The sequence below is a fragment of the Cololabis saira genome, chromosome 6 (genome assembly GCF_033807715.1).
Source record: "Cololabis saira isolate AMF1-May2022 chromosome 6, fColSai1.1, whole genome shotgun sequence".
Taxonomy (NCBI): Eukaryota; Metazoa; Chordata; class Actinopteri; order Beloniformes; family Belonidae; genus Cololabis; species Cololabis saira.
Window position 1 is genome coordinate 35,083,632 of NC_084592.1, and position 17,962 is coordinate 35,101,593.

The window sequence follows — 17,962 nt, forward strand, 5'->3', positions numbered from 1 at the left end:
GGTACATATATATATATATATATATATATATATATATATATATATATATGCAAAAAAAAAAACACACATATCACCTACAAAACCCAGTGGTAAGGGGGGCTGGCATTACCAGATTTCCAGGTGTGCTATTGGGCCAGAAGGGTCTAATGAGGTGGGTGTAGAAACGTAACACTGTTCATTGGACTGATATAGAAGAAGAACTCTGTCTTCCTGTTTCTATAACTTCACCACCGTTCATTAATATAAATGCCCGACATCAAGTAACAAGAACCTGTAACCCAGAGCTCTCTCTGGGCCAGGCGACATGTAAACAAGGTTTGTAACATTTCCAGGCGTCCTCCCTTTGCTTCCAATCCTGATCTGTCACCATCAACTGGTAAATCCTTGAGTAAAAAGTGGAAAGAGAATGGTACACATCAGTTTCAACACGTGTTGGACCCAATTCTTTGTAGACATACAATCAGAATATGTAACTCCAAAACAGGACTTTTATATCGACAATATCTACAATAATAATAATAATAATAATAATAATAATAATAATAATAATAATAATAATAATAATAATAATAATAATAATAATAATATACTAGTAAAATCTAAAAATGTGTCATCTAATTAATACCCTAAAGGGGGCAGGACGCCTGTCTTTGGGACCAAGCTAGAGATTTTGGTGAACTCGTCACATCACATTACTTTCTTGGATCATTGCTCCCATGGACCCCACACAAGAATATGCGGCAGAGGGATCTGGGATGTGACTGGGGTGAGGAACAGTTTTTACATCACCTTCCTGTAATAAAATCCTGGAACAGAATCATAAGTTTATCCACAAGATTTACCTTTTGAAGTACGATTTTCCCCAATTCATCCACAAGATGTCCCCACTGTAAAACAGGTGTATGGTCACATATGCACATTTTTGGGGAATGCAGAAAAAGGAAGCATTTCTATGGACGACCTTGGGTGACCCCAGTTGACATGAAACCAACACAACCGGGTAAAAGACTGAACCGTGAAGAGGACTAACATCATATCCTGCATGGCAAAGAAATGCATCCTCTTCAGCTGGGATCCCCAAAGACCCCGTCATTTAGTTTTTGGATGAAATTTAAGACCGGGACATGGTTAATTTACTTTGAAAGAAGAGAATATGGAACCCACTTATGGACCTCTGAAGTCCAACTAGTGTGGCAGAACGAGTTTGGACCTCATAGACATCAGAGACCAGTGAACCTTGACCAAGACTCTCCTCCGTTTGACTTATTTTCTGCAGTTGCAGGTTTTTCTGTTTGAAATGCTCCAAAATTAAAAAAATAAAAAGATAACTGAAGAAATAGAATAAATAATGAAAGAATTGTAACTTTTTTTGTGCTACGGATCTCCTGCATTCGGGTCCTGAAAACTCACCTCACAACTTGGAAGTTGGAATTTCCGGGTGGCTCAGGTGACAGGCGAGCTGCCATCTGTCTGGCTGTCCTCCAGCCAGGTCCAGCCATCAACATCTGCCCTAGCCAGTGGCATCCATCTTCACCCTCAAACCCTTCCAGACCAGAACCAGAACCAGTCACTTTTAACAGTGCAACAAAACATCTTTAAAATAAAAATGGGTGTGCTCTGTTGAGGACAGCATGATGTCTTGGTGGTCAGCAGCACTGATACCTCACATTCAGAAGGTTCCTGGTTCAACTCCCAGCAGGATCTTCCTGTGTGGAGTTTCCATGTTCCTGCAGCAGACCCCTGATATCCTGGTCTAGATGATGGATCGGTGCTCTGTTAAGTCTTTAGCCAAGCGTCATACATCAAGTCAGTCTCTAAATGTGTTTATTTCTGCTTAAAGAGGACATTTAACAGGTCCTTGTGGTGCCAGCTCCTAGTGGCCAGTAGTAGAACCAGTACTGTAGTTGAGGGGGGATGAGGGGGGATGGCATCCCCCCCTGAAATAAAAACGGTCCAAATCATCCCCCCCTGTAAAACTGCCATCCCCCCTTTCCATCCCTTATGTCATTTCATCAATGAATGTGGTTTTACTGCTATTTCAACATTTAGAGTCATCACCAGAAAAATAACACCAGAAAAATAACTTATTTGACAATTTTCACCTGTTTCAAGTACATTTTCACTTGAAATAAGTAGAAAAATCTGCCAGTGGGACAAGATTCATCTTCTCATTACAAGCAAAAAAATCTTGTTCCACTGGCAGATTTTTCTACTAATTTTAAGTGAAAATCTACTTGAAACAGGTGAATATTGTTGCTTTTTCCAGTGATGAGTCTTGTTTTAAGTGTAATGAGATTTTTTTACTAAAATGAGACATTTTAACTAGAAATAAGACAAATATTCTTGTTAAGATTTTGAGTTTTTGCAGTGATCCATTTTACTTATCCTGTAAAGGACAGAGCCATATTGATAAGTTCAGAAAACTGTTTTTTATTGTTGTGTTTTGATGTATTTGATGTAAGCCCAGTGGATATTTAAAGCTTACAGAAGGCTGCATTTAACTGCTGCTATGTCATTCCTGCAGTATTTCTGCAGGTGTTTTGGTCAGTGCTATTATTTGTAATATATTATATTATTTGTAATCAGCACAAATTATCTGCCCCCATATGATAAAATCCACCATCCCCCCTGATTTTCTTTTACAACTCGAGTACTGAGTAGAACTGTGATTATTTTCACAGCTGTGGCACCCAGAGCTGCACTTGTTTTTGTGGATTTCATGCTGCTGCCGTGTGGTCACACATACAGGGGGCATGATGTAGGAAAATGGACATAAATCCTCTTGTACCGGGTGCCTTTGACTTTGAAATGACTCTTCACGATGTACACGACGGTGACCCATTGTCTGATTATGTTTCTGCTGGCCCACCCCAGACCAAAGGTTCGAGTTTATTTGAACATGTGATACATATCTCTGACCAGCAGGTGTCACCGTGATGTCGTTTTTCTTTGGCTTTCATGTCCTCTCGGTAAAACCAGTCCTGTGAGAACCTTTCTTCAGTCTCATCTCCTTTTCATCATGAATGATGTGTCCTTCTCTCACTCACATTTTTCTCTGTCTTTGTACTTATTTTTGTGATTTTCGTGTTACATATTGGTTCTCAGACATACTTTTCATATTGCGTCTCTTAAATGTGGTTGTTCAGACACACCGTGTAACTTCTAACTCCTTTTTTTTAATCTCCTGCTGGTTTTTATATTTGAAAAGCTAAATCAAAGATCTACATCAGACTCACTAACAGGACACAGTCCTGGAAGTGTTGAAACCTGCGGCTCCTTTACTGACTACTTGGTCTGGAGGTGTGTTAGGTTGGTCTATAAGGTTCCGGGTTGGTTCGGAAGGTTCTTGGTTGGTATGGATGGATTCTGAGTTGGTCTTGAAGGTTCTGGGTTGATATGAAGGCAGGGGTGCAGATCCTATGTCAGGATTGGGGGGGACACCAACGTGATTTTAATTTTCAATTTTTTGCCAATATGCAACTCATACCATGCCATAAATTGGTAAAGGCTTGCCAAAAAATACTGCACAGGGAATCATTTATTGTGCTTACCTTTCTTGTTTATTTGTCCTAAACAGCCAACAGTGTGTGTCACTGCTTACTTAACTGTTATATATATAATCTTAAGGGTTTTGGGCACGCAGTGTCTACTCATCTCAAATTCTTCTCACCATCTTCCTTTTATCCTATGGGACTACTTTATGCACGATCAATTGATATATGGAGCCCATAACAAGTACAAGTAAGGGCAGGTACGAATGTAAACAGAACGGTGACAAAAAGTCATTGTCGAGCCCGTCAAAAATTTTAAAAATATTAATTCAGATTTTAAAAAAAAGAATTACGGAGTAGCAATACTTTCATTCTGTACACCTCAAAACCCAACGTGGATGTATTATTTTTTTAGAAATATATTTTTTATAAATATTCTACATATTCAACCTTTAAGTCTGAAAATACATTTGTTCAATTTTGAATAATTTAGGGTATTTTTATTGGGGGGACAATTTATGTTTTTCAGAAATTGGGGGGGACATCTCCCCCCCGTCCCCCCCGGGATCTGCACCCATGTATAAAGGGGTTCAGGGATGAAGCATTGCAGCCTGAAGTAGCCTCTGATTGAATGTCACTAACAAGGACTAACCAAAGGACGCCAGCTGGATTGCATCTTGATTGTCAGATTTCTGACTTTTAGCATAATATTGATATAAATATTCATCAGCATGGTAGTGTGGCGCCCCCTGTGGCTGAAGTGTCACCAAATTCTATGCAATTCCAGGGAATGTCTTACTAATGATCAGAACCAGGTTTTGTTCATGTTGGGTCAATACATCACAACATACAAGCTAAAGAGTAACTTTGGACCACAACCACAAATTTGATGAGCATGTGACTTTGAACAACTTTTTTAATCTGCTTGGTGATTAGAATAAGAGTCTCAGCTTTTGTGAAAGTAGAAGGAATGTCCCCGGTCAGCTCACTTTGCTTTACTTCTTTCTTTGTTTTAACAACAGGAACAATCATGTAGCCTACTGGGTGAACGGTACAGCGACGGAAGCGTGGAAAAACAATTATGAGTAAAATGCAGAGGTGGACAGAGTACTCGACCCCAGTACTTGAGTAAGAGTACAAATACTACTGGTCAAAATGTACTCCGTTACAAGTAAAAGTAGCTCAGTCAAAATATTACTCGAGTAAGAGTAGAAAAGTACTTGCTTTTAAAGGTACTTAAGTATCCAAAAGTAAATGCTTTTAAATTTACTTTAAGTAAAAGTAAGAGTAAGAGTAAATTTCTTATTTTCCAAATCAGTAAATTACTATATTTTTTCTAAATTAATTGTTGCAGGCTACTTTGGCGGTATCGTTTTGAGGAGGCTTGACGTATTTCCGCTTTACGTACATCCCAGTGGAGAGCGTGCACTGTGATAGGTCTCCTCCTTTAACAAAAACAGCTTGTGTCCAATAGGATTTTAGGGAAGAAGAAAAAAGAGCAGACCTGAAAGTAACTAGTACTTTTCAGCCTTCCTAGAAATTTACTCGAGTAAAAGTAAAAATATTTGTCTTGGAAATGTATTCAAGTAAGAGTAATAAGTACCAAAGAAATCTAATACTCAAGTAAAGTACAAATCCTCTGGATATGTACTTAAGTACAGTACTCAAGTACATTTACTCCGTTACTGTCCACCACTGGTAAAATGTGAGAACATGTATTAAAAGAAACTAAGTCAATTGTGCAGATGTTTACTGATGAAAGTGGAGAAACATTTGCTGGGTGAACTGGTGGAAAATACCCTTTGAGCAGTAAAGAAACAAAGATGAATTTTATTTGACAAACAGCAGCTGGAATGTTCTGCAGAGCCAAAGCCGAAACCAGAACCAGAACCAGAGTTTATTTAGACATTTTCAACTCAAAAAAACATCCAAATGTTAACACCTGTTAAATGGTGACGTGCTGAGTTCCAGAAAGATGGCTGAGGTTTTAGAAACAAATGTTGTCAGGATTAAAGGAAAGACGATAAATCCGTGGAAACCTGCTGAATGTGGGGGAGAAGTGGCGCTTGTTCTCGTAGAAAACCTGCTGGTGTTTCTCCGTCACAAACCAACCTGGACCTGAAATTAATGACTCCAATTAAGAGGTTCTGTCCAGTTTCTCTTTGTGTGCTTCTATCAGCCGTACACGCGTGTTCTCACGGAGCATTTGGCACGCCGATGTGACAGCAGCTGCACATGCTTTTGTGGCGTGGAAGAAGGCGGGACTCGAACCATCCATCACCCTCCAGCAGAGCCGTTATCACACAGATAAGGACATGCACGGAGACGTCAGCGAAACACCAGCGACAATTATGGGAGGGGTAAAACCGGAGGAGGAGTTACACTTGAGGAGGCAGTAGACTGGAGGAGGAGTTAGGATGGACGGGGTGTTACACTGGATAGGAGTAAACCTGAATTATGGTCCGCGTTAAATCGACGCAGAGCCTACGGCGTAGGGTACGCGGCGACGCACACCGTACGGTGCCGTAGGCTCTGCTCTGCGTTGGTGTAACGCGGAACCATAAATCAGCCTTTAGTTTGGAGGAGGAGTTAGACTGGAGGAGGAGGGGGGTGGATGAGCTGGAGGATGGAAAAATGTAAAAAAAAAAAAAAAAAAAAAAAAAGAAAACAAAGCAAATGTAAATAAAGACAAATAAAATATGAGTAAATTATATGAATTGATATCAGATTGTTAAATGTGAAAATATAAAATAACCAAATTATTATTGTTGTAATAAATATAAAAATAGACCAAACAAATACCAATACATATATTAAATTGCATATTACAAAATAAACAAGCATTAAATAAACAATTCAATCTCAAATGAGATTAAATTAAAAGAATAAAGAAATAAATAAACAAGATGAAAATAAAGCAGATACAAGAAAATCACAAAAATAAAAGAAATTAATGATTTAAAAAAATGGAATAGAATATATTAATCAGATAAAATCCTCTGTAGATAAAAGAATACAAACAAAATAAAATAAGGAAAAGCAGAGGGGAACAGCTTTGCCAATTTATTATTACTGTCCTTTGTCTGTGTGTGTGTGTGTGTGTGTGTGTGTGTGTGTGTGTGTGTGTGTGTGTGTGTGTGTGTGTGTGTGTGTGTGTGTGTGTGTGTGTGTGTGTGTGTGTGTGTTGTCTCTGTAATTGTTGGGTTGATTTTTAAAAACACTGAGGAAGTGTCTTAATAATTACAATTACTCCACTATAATTTTTTTCAGGATTTTTAATAATTATAATTAATAAACGAGAGCACATTTCCTTCACTTCAGATGAAGGATGACATTTTATATAATAATAATAATAATTATTATTATTATTAATTTTATTTATAGAGCGCTTTTAAAAGATCTCAAAGACGCTTAAATACAGCTTTAGCTTTAACCAACATGAGTGTGTTTAAGTCCTACCTGGATCATCAAGAACTAGGACCAGAACACTATTATATTTCACTCCTCCACATAGGCTATGTATTTTGTATTTATATTTGATGTTTTATGAATTATTTTTCAATGTTTGTTTCTCTATTGATGTAAGTTCTATCTATCTATCTATCTATCTATCTATCTATCTATCTATCTATCTATCTATCTATCTATCTATCTATCTATCTATCTATCTATCTATCTATCTATCTATCTATCTATCTATCTATCTATCTATCTATATATATATATATATATATATCTATCTATCTATCTATCTATCTATCTATCTATACCTGTGAACCGACCTACCTGTCTGGATCAGAACCTGAACCAGGTTCTTCTCAGGTTCTATTGAGCGCCATTTTGTCCTCCTGTCCCTCCCGCGGCTCCTCCGTGGGTCCTGGTGTGTGTGTGTGTGTGTGTGTGTGTGTGTGTGTGTGTGTGTGTGTGTGTGTGTGTGTGTGTGTGTGTGTGTGTGTGTGTGTGTTGTGGGGGGGGATCCACGCATCCAGGTGGAGACCCCCCCGGCCCGGTGCAGGTTCACGCGCTTCTCTCTGACGTCAGGGTGTCCGTGTCTGTGATTGGCCCCCCCTGGCTCCGTGGGGTGTGTGTGTGTGTGTGTGTGTGTGAGTGTGTGTGAGTGTGTGTGGAGTGTAGCGGGGTGAGGATCCGCGGAGCCCCCACTGTGACTCCTCCACTCACTCCACTTACTCGCAGCGCGTGGATCAGCAGCCACGGCCGGTCACGCGCCACCATGCCGCGCGCACACTGAGCGCATCAGTGGAGCCGCTGATGGAGGAGCCGCGGGCCGGCGGCGGGGCCCCCCCGCAGGGCCCGCAGGCCCCGCAGGGCCCCCGCAACACCACCTTCTTCATCTCCGACATCCTCCGCCCGGACTTCGGCCGCCGGAAGGAGCGGGCGCCCTCCCGGGCCGACGGGCCGCCCGACACACCCGGGACGCCCTGCTCGGACTCCGGCTGCGCCGCGGACGGAGCGGGGCCCCCCGCCGCGGGCCCCGCGGGGCCCCCGCAGCCCAAAGCCGAGCAGAGGCCGAGCAGCGGCGGCGCGGAGGAGGCTGAGTGCCCGCTGATGGAGCTGAGCAGCAGCGGAGCGGCGTCCCCCGCCGCGGAGCCGCTGCTGTGGCCCGCCTGGGTCTACTGCACCCGCTACTCCGACAGACCCTCCTCTGGTAAGGACCGCGCAGTCAGTCCGGCTCCTTTATTCAAGTTTAAACCACAAAACACACACATTTAAACAGAAGGAAATTCAGACTTAAAGTGCCTTTATTTCGATCAAATAAATTCATGTAGGCTTCCAGTGTGGCTCACTTTTATTTTCAGACTGGACCGTGATTTTTAAAGAAATGAAATGAAAAGACAAACCCCGAAACCTAAAACTGGTTCCTGTTTTCCTTTTATTATTTCACTTAAATTTGTATTCCTTTTTTGTATTGTTATTGCATTTATATTTTATTTGATATATGTTTTTCATATTTATTCAATTGTTTTTATTTAAAATTTAGCTTTCAACATTTATTTTAAAACACAAATCAGAAATATTTGTGTTTTCTTCTTCTCACAATTTCAGTTAAATGAAATACAGTTTTCTTTTTAAAGGAAATTTGCCTTGGATGCCTTGAAAAAGGTCTATGACCGAAACGTTGGCCTCATAAACTAGTGTACGGTGAGAAGAAGGTGCGGGAGTTTTCTTGTTAAAGGAAATTTGCTGAAATCATTTTTCATCTAAATGTAGAATTTCTCCGTGATCAGTATTTTAATTTCTTAAAAGGTAAAAAAAAGAAAATTGGAACGAAACCCTTCTGGAGTTTTTCTTTTTATCTAATCATTGTGTTTTCTGTGCTGCTTCTTTGAATTTATTTGCCCCTTGTTTCCACGCTACATTTAAATTCATTTATTCATTTATTTTTTAAATTTCATTTTATCTTAGTTTTAATTTGACATAAAGAAAAAAGTTTTTCTTAAGTAACTGAATTTGAAAACTGAAGGTTTTCATTTAAAAATGTCCTTAAGTGTTCACGCATTCCCTAAAAATAATAAATACAAATAGAAACGTTTCAAATGAATTCATCTCGAATTATTTTACCTTCCAATCATTGCATTTGATTTGATCGTTTTTAGTACATTTATGTTACTTAGGCTATATTTATTAATTTCTGTGGTCATATACTCATGTTAAAATTTAGTTACACGTAAAATATTAAATAAAAAAACGTAACGTAAAAATTAAAAGTCGGTTGTTTTATTCTGAACTTCGAAGGTGATTCATTATTGTTCTATAATTGTTTTTTGTTATTTATTTAAATATATCCACACTTTTTTCATTTATTTGACTTTTAGTTTATTTCATTTTTAATTCAATATGGTTCATTTTAATTTCCATTCAGAAAATAAAACTATTGAAAATAAAATAAAACAACATAATACAATATATGACAATTATAGATTAAAAACGAATAGCAGAAAATGTTCAAAGCAGAACTCTGGATTAATCAGTGTTATATAATATAATAATTTAAATAAAATTGGAATTTGATTAAATCGTTTTTATGATTTTTTTTATGTTTTCAATCATTTAAATAAAATTGGAATTTGATTAAATCCTTTTTATGATTTTTTTATGTTTTTGTTTTCTTTATATTTCTATATTAAACTGTATGTATTAAAACTTTTATTCTCTCATTTTAATGTATTAACATTTTAAACATTCATTCTAATGAATCTAAAATGAAAAAGAATTATCTAAATTTAAAAATGTTTCGTCTGTACACTGACTGAATGCCAAGGTTTTGACTTGGGAAAAGAAATATTTGAGACATGCTTATGGTTGGCTTTTATGTCCTCATATTGTTTTTTCCCCTGGTCTTCGTTCCTCGCTCCTCTGGTTCTCTCCTTCTTTTTTTTAGCAAAGATGATAAATGACTTGAAACAGATTTACAGCCGATAGAGTTGACGTTCCTGAAGAATCCCGATCGGCTTCGGCTGCCGACGGCAGCATCTCAGATCCTCCTGAGATTTTAAATTAAATTACGTGTTAATGTGTACAACATAAAAACAGAAACAGATTCTAGATTATAAGAAAATGAAAATGTCTAAATTCAAAGCTGACGAAGAACCTATTCAATCTTTAACCGAAACATGTTGACACACAGTCAGTTCTGCTCATTTATGGATTTATCTGAATAAAACTTCAGTTTTAAAGATCAGGCTTCTTTGATTTCACTTCCAGATCTTTTTTTTTTCTTCTTATATTTGACCTTGTTTTAGCGCAATTTATCATGATGATCTACGAAACTGATCAATCGAATATTTTGAAAAATCTTTATTTGTCAATATATATCTCAGGAAATACACCAAAATAAGTTACCTGCTTTTAAACCATCGCTAGTTGCAGCGGGCTGACATTTATCTGGCACCCAGGAAGCATTTAGGGCGTTAATGGCCTAATTCAGCTCGGCTGCAAATCCCGGGATTGAACCTGGATCCTCCAGATCCAAACCCGCCTCTAACGAGGCTACACTCCCGATGATCTGCTGACGGAAACTTCAGAAAATGAATGTAGTTTCTAAGAAAGAAAATTAAATGGTTAAATCAATAAAATGGAGCATGAGGTTATTATTCATAGAAGTGGATAATGCAGCAGTTTATTGTTGTAAATTCAGCTCAAGTCTGATCTCTAAATCACACTAAATGTGAACACAGATTTGGTTTAAACTAACAATAAATCAGACAGACTTGAGGTGAAGCAGAAAAAAAGAAGATAAAAGAAGGTACAAAATAAAATGGAAAATATAGTTTAGAAAAAAAAGTCAAGTAGATATAAAATGTTCAATAACTGGAAATGTTAAAAACATGAAACGCTGTTTCACATTTGTGTGGGTTTCATGGATTACTGAACCCTGGCTGGTCTAACATTACATCAGCACCAGGGCCGACAAGTCTGAACGACCATCAGCTCTCTTATGATATTCCACGCCTATTCTTTCTTACAAGTCTTAAGACTCTGCTCTAGGACGGAGACAATAGTAGACCACTACACTCTAGTAGATCCATGACCACTATACTGTAGTAGACCCATAAATACTTCACTCTAGTGGACCAATTACAACTAAACTCTAGTGAACCCATGACCACTGTACTGTAGTAGACCCATGACTACTACACTCTAGTAGACCAGAGGTTTTCAACTGGTTTTGTCCCAGGGACCACCATTATAACCAAGAAGCAACTCGGGGACCACTGCTTTTGGGGGTGTTTGTTTTATTTTGCACCTTGCTTTTAAATAAGAGTATGGGCCTATATAGGCTATTTATTTGCACCTTTTGCTATAAAAAAACAAACAAAAAACAGTCAATGAAAAATGAACAATATGAAGCCAAAAGCTCTTATAATATTACAAATTTCACTCTCACTCATTTGACATAATTTGGGTGGGTAAATTATTCACAAAAATGAATAGTAAATGGAAAATAAATTGAGTCTAAAGAATAAATATATATTTTTTAAATAACTACTATTAATACTACTAAGTAGACCAATAACCACTTCTCTCTAGTAGACGAATGATCACTTCACTCTAGTAGACCCGAAACAACTTCTCTCTAGTAGACCCATAACCACTTCACTCTAGTGGACTCATGACCACTGCAGTCTAGTAGACAGATTACCACTACAATCTATTAAATGATGACCATTTCACTCTAACAGACCCACAACAACTACAGTATAGTGACCCATGACAACCACAGTCTAGTAGACCCATGACTACTATACTCTAGTAGATCCATGACCACTAGTCCAGTGGTCGATGACCATTATACTCTAGTATAGCAATGACCACTACACTCGAGTAAACCAATGACCACTACACTCTAGTAGACATTGACCACTATACTATAGTAGACTGATAACACTATAGTACACCCATGACCCCTTCACTCTAGTAGACGATGACGACTACACTCATATAGACCCTAACCACTTCACTCTAGTGGACTCATGAGCACTACACTCTAGTAGACAATGATGACTACGCTATAATAGACCCATGATCACTTCACTCTAATAGACCCATGACCACTACACTCTAGTAGACAATGACCACTACACTCTAGTAGACAATGACCACTACACTCTAGTAGACCGATGACCACTATACTGAGTCTAGTAGACAATGACCACTACACTCTAGTAGACAATGACCACTACACTCTAGTAGACAATGACCACTACACTCTAGTAGACAATGACCACTACACTCTAGTAGACCGATGACCACTATACTGAGTCTAGTAGACCAATGACCACTACACTCTAGTAGACCGATGACCACTATACTCTCGTGGACCCATGACAACTACGCTTTAGTAGACCCATGACCACATCACTCTATTGGATCCATGACCACTTCACTATACTAGATGATGACCACTACACTCTAATAAGCCCATGACACCTATACTCTGGTAAACTGAGGACAAATACACTTAGTGGACCCATGACCACTTCACTTTAGTAGACGATGACGACTACACTCTAGTAGACCGAAGGCAGCTACACTATATAGACCCATGACCACTTCACTTTATTGGACCCATGACCACTTCACTAGTAAATGGGAGGGTGCCAGACCTGTTCCACAAGAGAGGATTTTAGTGAAGTGAATGATTATAGCAAACCAAACTACATGGAGCCTGCGCACACACACACACTTTAGCCCAGTTGGGTCCAGATAAATAAATGCTGGCTGGAGATTCAGATTTGAAATTTTTGTTCAAGAGGGTTACTGGACAATCCACATCTGCTGGTGTTACTGTTATTTACCTGGTAAAGGGTCAGACGTGACAGCAGTGTGATGGCCGGTGGTTTAGACCGGTTCAGTGGTATACCAGCTGTATGTCATAAAGTAACTGGTTCTGCTGTTCTTGTCCGATCCCTCTGCATATCCCAGTTATGTTTTAATCATCCTGTCAGCATCAGTCAAACAACAGAATAATATCTAGTTTTAGGTCAAACATTAGAGAAGAAATTCAAAAGAAACCTGATATTTTTTAGAGAAAGATTTTACATTTGCGTTTTTAATGCCACTCACAAAATGATTTTCTGCTCCGTTCTTCTGAACTAAGGGGGGCTTTGCAGTGATCTCAGTGACAGAATCTGAATAAATCTGATCAAACCGAGCAAATACGATCTGAGAGAGGATGACAAAGAGTCTGGCGGTGAGAAAAGACATCAGTAATGCAGAAAAACAACACACTGCTGTAGTACGGAGATAGAAGCCCCGTAGAACCTGGACTCAAACTGAGGATTGTGAAGGCAGACCAAAACCAGTCTGAGCTGATCTGAGTCAGAACTCTCTGGTTCTTCTGAACTTCTCAGGTATAGACTTGTTTTTTTCCTGGGGAATGTTTTTTTTCTGTTTGTGCAGCTGCTGACGACCCGAGCAGGAACACAAAAACATCCGAGCACACAACAACAACATGTGATACAACTGACGGGTTTAAACCAGCTAAAACCACACGCTGATCACGTTGCTTATCAAGTAGGGTCCTGATGCAATCCCATGCTCTACAAACTGCAGCCCTCTCTAAAACGTTTATTTATTAAAGACATTTAAAAAAAAAAATGTTTTTTCTCTTTAGGCGATCAGCCCTAGAGATGTCCAGTAGAAGAGATGTGCGTGTTTGTACAGAGCAGAGGGAATGATTCTTCTATAAGAAGCTGCCGGCGAACATTAGCAGCACCCGTCTCAGATGTTTCAGAAACAACTGCTGTGTTCGGCTCACACCGGGTTCATGCAGGCTCAGAAATGTTCAGTTTGCAATGCATTGAGGTGAGCGGCAGTCAACCAAATTGTGGCTAGTGCTAGCCAGTTAAATGGTTCGTGGGGGTGTGGCCATTTCAAAGTGTGACACCTATTTGCCTAGCGGGCAGGAGGATACTGCATTGGTCGTTGATGGGAGGCATGTTAGAAACCTCCCCCATAAACATGATGCTGCTGTGTCAGCATACGGAGAAGGTATCAGCAGTGGGGCCAGCAGATTCTGCCCCAACTGAAGGCCACTAATTGCAGGATGAACAGTGGCTGATTGGGTCTGGCACCAGAAACCCTTCATCCCCACACCCTTTCAGGTTGTTTAGCGAGGCTAGAACTACTGGCGAGTTAGTGGTCAACCTTCCAGTTAGTGATGGGAGAGGAATGGTATCATCAGCTGAGCTCAGGGGGTGCTCTGCAAGTCCAAGATTCAAATGTCTCTTTTATAGCAACATTTGAAATTGGGTTAGATGGCTGGAGAACTCAGATGACCAATCCAGATTTTGGCTGGATTCATTGATGTTAGGACATAAGAACAGATTAATGATGGATGGATGGATGGATGGATGGATGGATGGATGGATGGATGGATGGATGGATGATAACATTAGCTGTGTTTCAAAGGTTAGCTAAGCAAAGCAAAGCAAAGTAAAAATAGTTATTTTATTTTTACATTTGTGGACAAATACCACATGTCGAATATGTCGCTCTTTATTCTTATTTCCTTTTATCTTGAATGAACTCTTGATTTTTGAACACCATAACGCTGCATATTCACGTCTCCGCTGTCCTTTTACCCCTTACTGCAGGTCCAAGGACGCGGAAACTCAAGAAGTCCAAGAGTGGCAAAGAGGACAAGCGGCCACGCACGGCCTTCACGGCGGAGCAACTGCAGCGGCTGAAGACAGAGTTTCAGGTGAACCGCTACATCACGGAGCAGCGGCGCCAGGCCCTGGCCCAAGAACTGCACCTGAATGAGTCCCAGATCAAGATCTGGTTCCAGAACAAGCGTGCCAAGATCAAGAAGGCCAGCGGCTTCAAGAACGGCCTTGCTCTGCAGCTGATGGCGCAGGGGCTCTACAACCACTCCACCACCACCATCCAGGAAGAAGACAAGGAGGACAGTGACTGAGGGTCCGCTGGACCGCGTACACGTGCACACGTGTTGTAAATACAGAACTCGAACATGAGTTTTGACAGAGACGATGAGGAGCTCGATGTGTTTCCTTGACTGCTAACGTTACCTGCCGGAAAAAAACCAAAGATTTTCAACAACTGAAGCACCGGTTTCATAACTCTGGTTCTGGAAATCAGAAATGTTTTATTTTTTTTTGGACTCCGTTCCCCAGAAAATAAACAAAAAGAAATGGATTAAGACATCAGATGATGCTGTGGCCCTCTGTGGGAACTTTTTATAGACTTTCTAATCAGAAACCCACAAACAAAGAGCATGAAAGAAAACCTTCGGATGCAGGTAAACGTGTGCACCACCGAACCAAAAAGCTGCGTATAATAAACATCAAATGGATCGGTTTCCAGAACTCAAAAATCCATATTCTATTCACAAGAGAACATAGAAAACATTTCAGATGTTTAAACTAAGAAAAAGTATTAAACAGATGTTCATCTAGTTTGCAGTTCTGAAAGTCTGGACTGGGAAGGGCCGGTTAAGACTCTCCGACCACAAGCTCATTAGATCTGAACGCAGAAATACAGATGTCACATCACCCCGACCCTGCCAAGTGGTCAACCGCTAATGTGTTCAAAATGATCAAACCTGGACAAATACTGTTATGCAGCCCCCACCCAGATGTCTGAACATCTGGATAATAATCTATGAGATAGAAGCACAAATATCTGTGTGAACATTCTCCACCTGAATGTTCACATATCCAGATATTCATCCCACTAAAATGCTAAAATATAACATAACAATATTTATGTCCATAAGTCACAGTTGGTAGTGTAACTACGAATCTTAGTGATACAATCTACGACGATCTTCTACGTAATCTCCGTCTGAATACTTTTAAAGGTTTCTGATTTGGTATTGGCTAAACAGCATCCAAACTGCAAAATACATTCAGCAGCATGTTATATTATTTACTGCACTAAAAAAATTACTACAGATAATAATAATACATTCTGTGTCTGAGACAAGCCCCACGTATTTATTGTAATGTTCGACCAAAACTCACAAGCCCTTAAATTACCTTTGAAGTGCTCAAGAAGCTGTGATGGACGCAGTGTGTACTTGAGCATTGTCTTGCTGAAAGATGTAAGACCTTCCCTGAAACAATCGTTGTCCTGGACACACCCTTCAACATGGATGGAGGCCAGCTGTCCACTCGGGAGACACTAGTACAGCTCCGGTAAACCGGCTGGTCCCTGTCTTCTTGTTTCAGGCTGGAGCTTTGACCTGGCTCGGTTCCTGGGCGTGTGGCTGAGCCCACAGCCTGACCTCCATTACACCACCACGCAGCAACGCTCACAAGCATCCTTGTCCCCTGCCCACAGAAATGTCTTTAAACGCTTCAGATCTTTGCCAGATGTTCCTCCAGGTGTTTCTTTTTAGTACCATGTAGTTTTCCAGCCTTTTGCGGCTCATCTCCCAACTTTTTTAAGACAACAAAATGGGCTGCTATTTTTCTTTAAATGGTAAAATATGGGTTTATGAGATTTGTAAATGATTATATCCTGGTTTTATTTACAGTTCACACAGCTCCAGGACTTCTCAGGAGGTCTGAATGGACCAGGACCTCTAAGAATCAACATAACTCTGTAGCTGTGTTATGAACAGCTGTAAAAGTTAACAGAATCACTTCAAGTTTTCATATTTTCAAGAGATTAGTTCCTCTGGTGTTTATGGAACAGAATATTGATGATTTTATCCTCTTTCCAGTCTGAAAGGACAGTTTTTGACCTGTCAGAGACAATGTTCAAATAAAACCTTTTCTACTCAAAGCCGCTCTTTAAAACCGACCCACTTCTTTCCAGTAAATGTTCACGCAGCGAGTGCTGGGGGAGGGGATATGTCTGTGTTCCTGGGGGCGGAGTCAGTTCTTAACATGGTGGTAAGAGGCTTTGTCCATTTTCCAAATCCAAAGAACAGGGATTTAAAATTATGTCTGTTGAAATAAGATCTGTTTCATAGCAAATAAAGCTGTTTACTCTGATTCCAAGACCTCTGCTTTCTTGGCTACAGTTCAAAACCACTGTTCTATCTCACAAGGTATGTATCAAGGCATCTAACACTTCAATGTCCAACAAAATTTTTTATTGATTGGTGTTTTGGGACATTGTCTGACCAGTTTATGTGGAAAGACGGAGCTAATCAATACACAAATGTCTGTTACGTTTAGGGTTAGGGTTATGGTACGATTAGGTTAGGGTAAGAGTTAGGGTAGGGTTAGCGTTAGGTTAGGATTACGGGTTTGGGTAGGGTTAGGTTAGGTTAAGTTATGTTTACGGGTTAGGGTTAGGTTAGGGTTAGAACAGGAAGGTGGAAGCAGTAATGTTGTGAATCAGCAGTGATCAGGTGTGGCTACAGTTGTTTTATTGGCTGGGAAGCCAAAGGTGCAGGGATTGCTATGTTTTTAAGAACTCTGTTGTACTTAAGAAAACAACCTGTTTTTGCTGCATGTGAAAAAAGGCTATTATTTTTACTTCCAAATGTATTGTTGAAGTCACGTTTTATAACTTCAGTAGACTGTTTTTTTCATGCAGGTTTTCGTCGTTCTCATCGAGGGCCATTTCTCTGCCTTTGTCATTTTGTTTATTTTGTGCTGCAGACTGTTGACGTCACATTTTATGACCTTGGTGGTTTGCTGTACTTCAGAGGCTTGTGGGGAGGACTAAACCTTCAACAACACAAATGATTCTCATAAATTTAAAATCTTCAGCTTTATTTATTTATCAATTCATTTCTCACAATACCCTGCCACAGCAGTGGGCCTTGTCTGAGTTATTCTAGAAAATGTTCAACTGGCAGGTAAAAAACATTTGTAAAAGTAGCACTTAAATTATAATTGGGACTGCACATGGTTGGAAAATTTCCAAGGAGTTTCCAGAAACACCCCACGGACCACGGTAAGTTAGGCTGGTAAAATATTCACATTTAAAACCTTCCAAGGCAACCGACACGTACTGATAGGAATAGAGTG

The 17,962-nt window shown here is 39.7% G+C and overlaps 1 protein-coding gene across 1 annotated transcript; it reads left to right on the forward strand.

The window, feature by feature from the left end:
- Positions 1-2,821: 2,821 nt before the first annotated feature.
- LOC133445621 (homeobox protein engrailed-1-B-like) lies at positions 2,822-16,509 on the forward strand. The gene is made up of 3 exons (XM_061722944.1): positions 2,822-2,881; positions 7,686-8,157; positions 14,609-16,509. The coding sequence occupies exons 1-3, from the start codon at positions 2,822-2,824 to the stop codon at positions 14,929-14,931; spliced, it is 855 nt and encodes a 284-aa protein (XP_061578928.1). The 3' UTR covers positions 14,932-16,509.
- The last annotated feature ends 1,453 nt before the right edge of the window (positions 16,510-17,962 follow it).

Bases quoted from the DNA above. Each gene is read 5' to 3' on its own strand.
- LOC133445621 (XM_061722944.1), top strand. From the start codon at position 2,822: ATGTACACGACGGTGACCCATTGTCTGATTATGTTTCTGCTGGCCCAC. The intron at 2,882-7,685 runs GTTCGAGTTTAT...ACTTACTCGCAG, and splicing joins TGGCCCACCCCAGACCAAAG to CGCGTGGATCAGCAGCCACG. The intron at 8,158-14,608 runs GTAAGGACCGCG...CCCTTACTGCAG, and splicing joins CTCCGACAGACCCTCCTCTG to GTCCAAGGACGCGGAAACTC.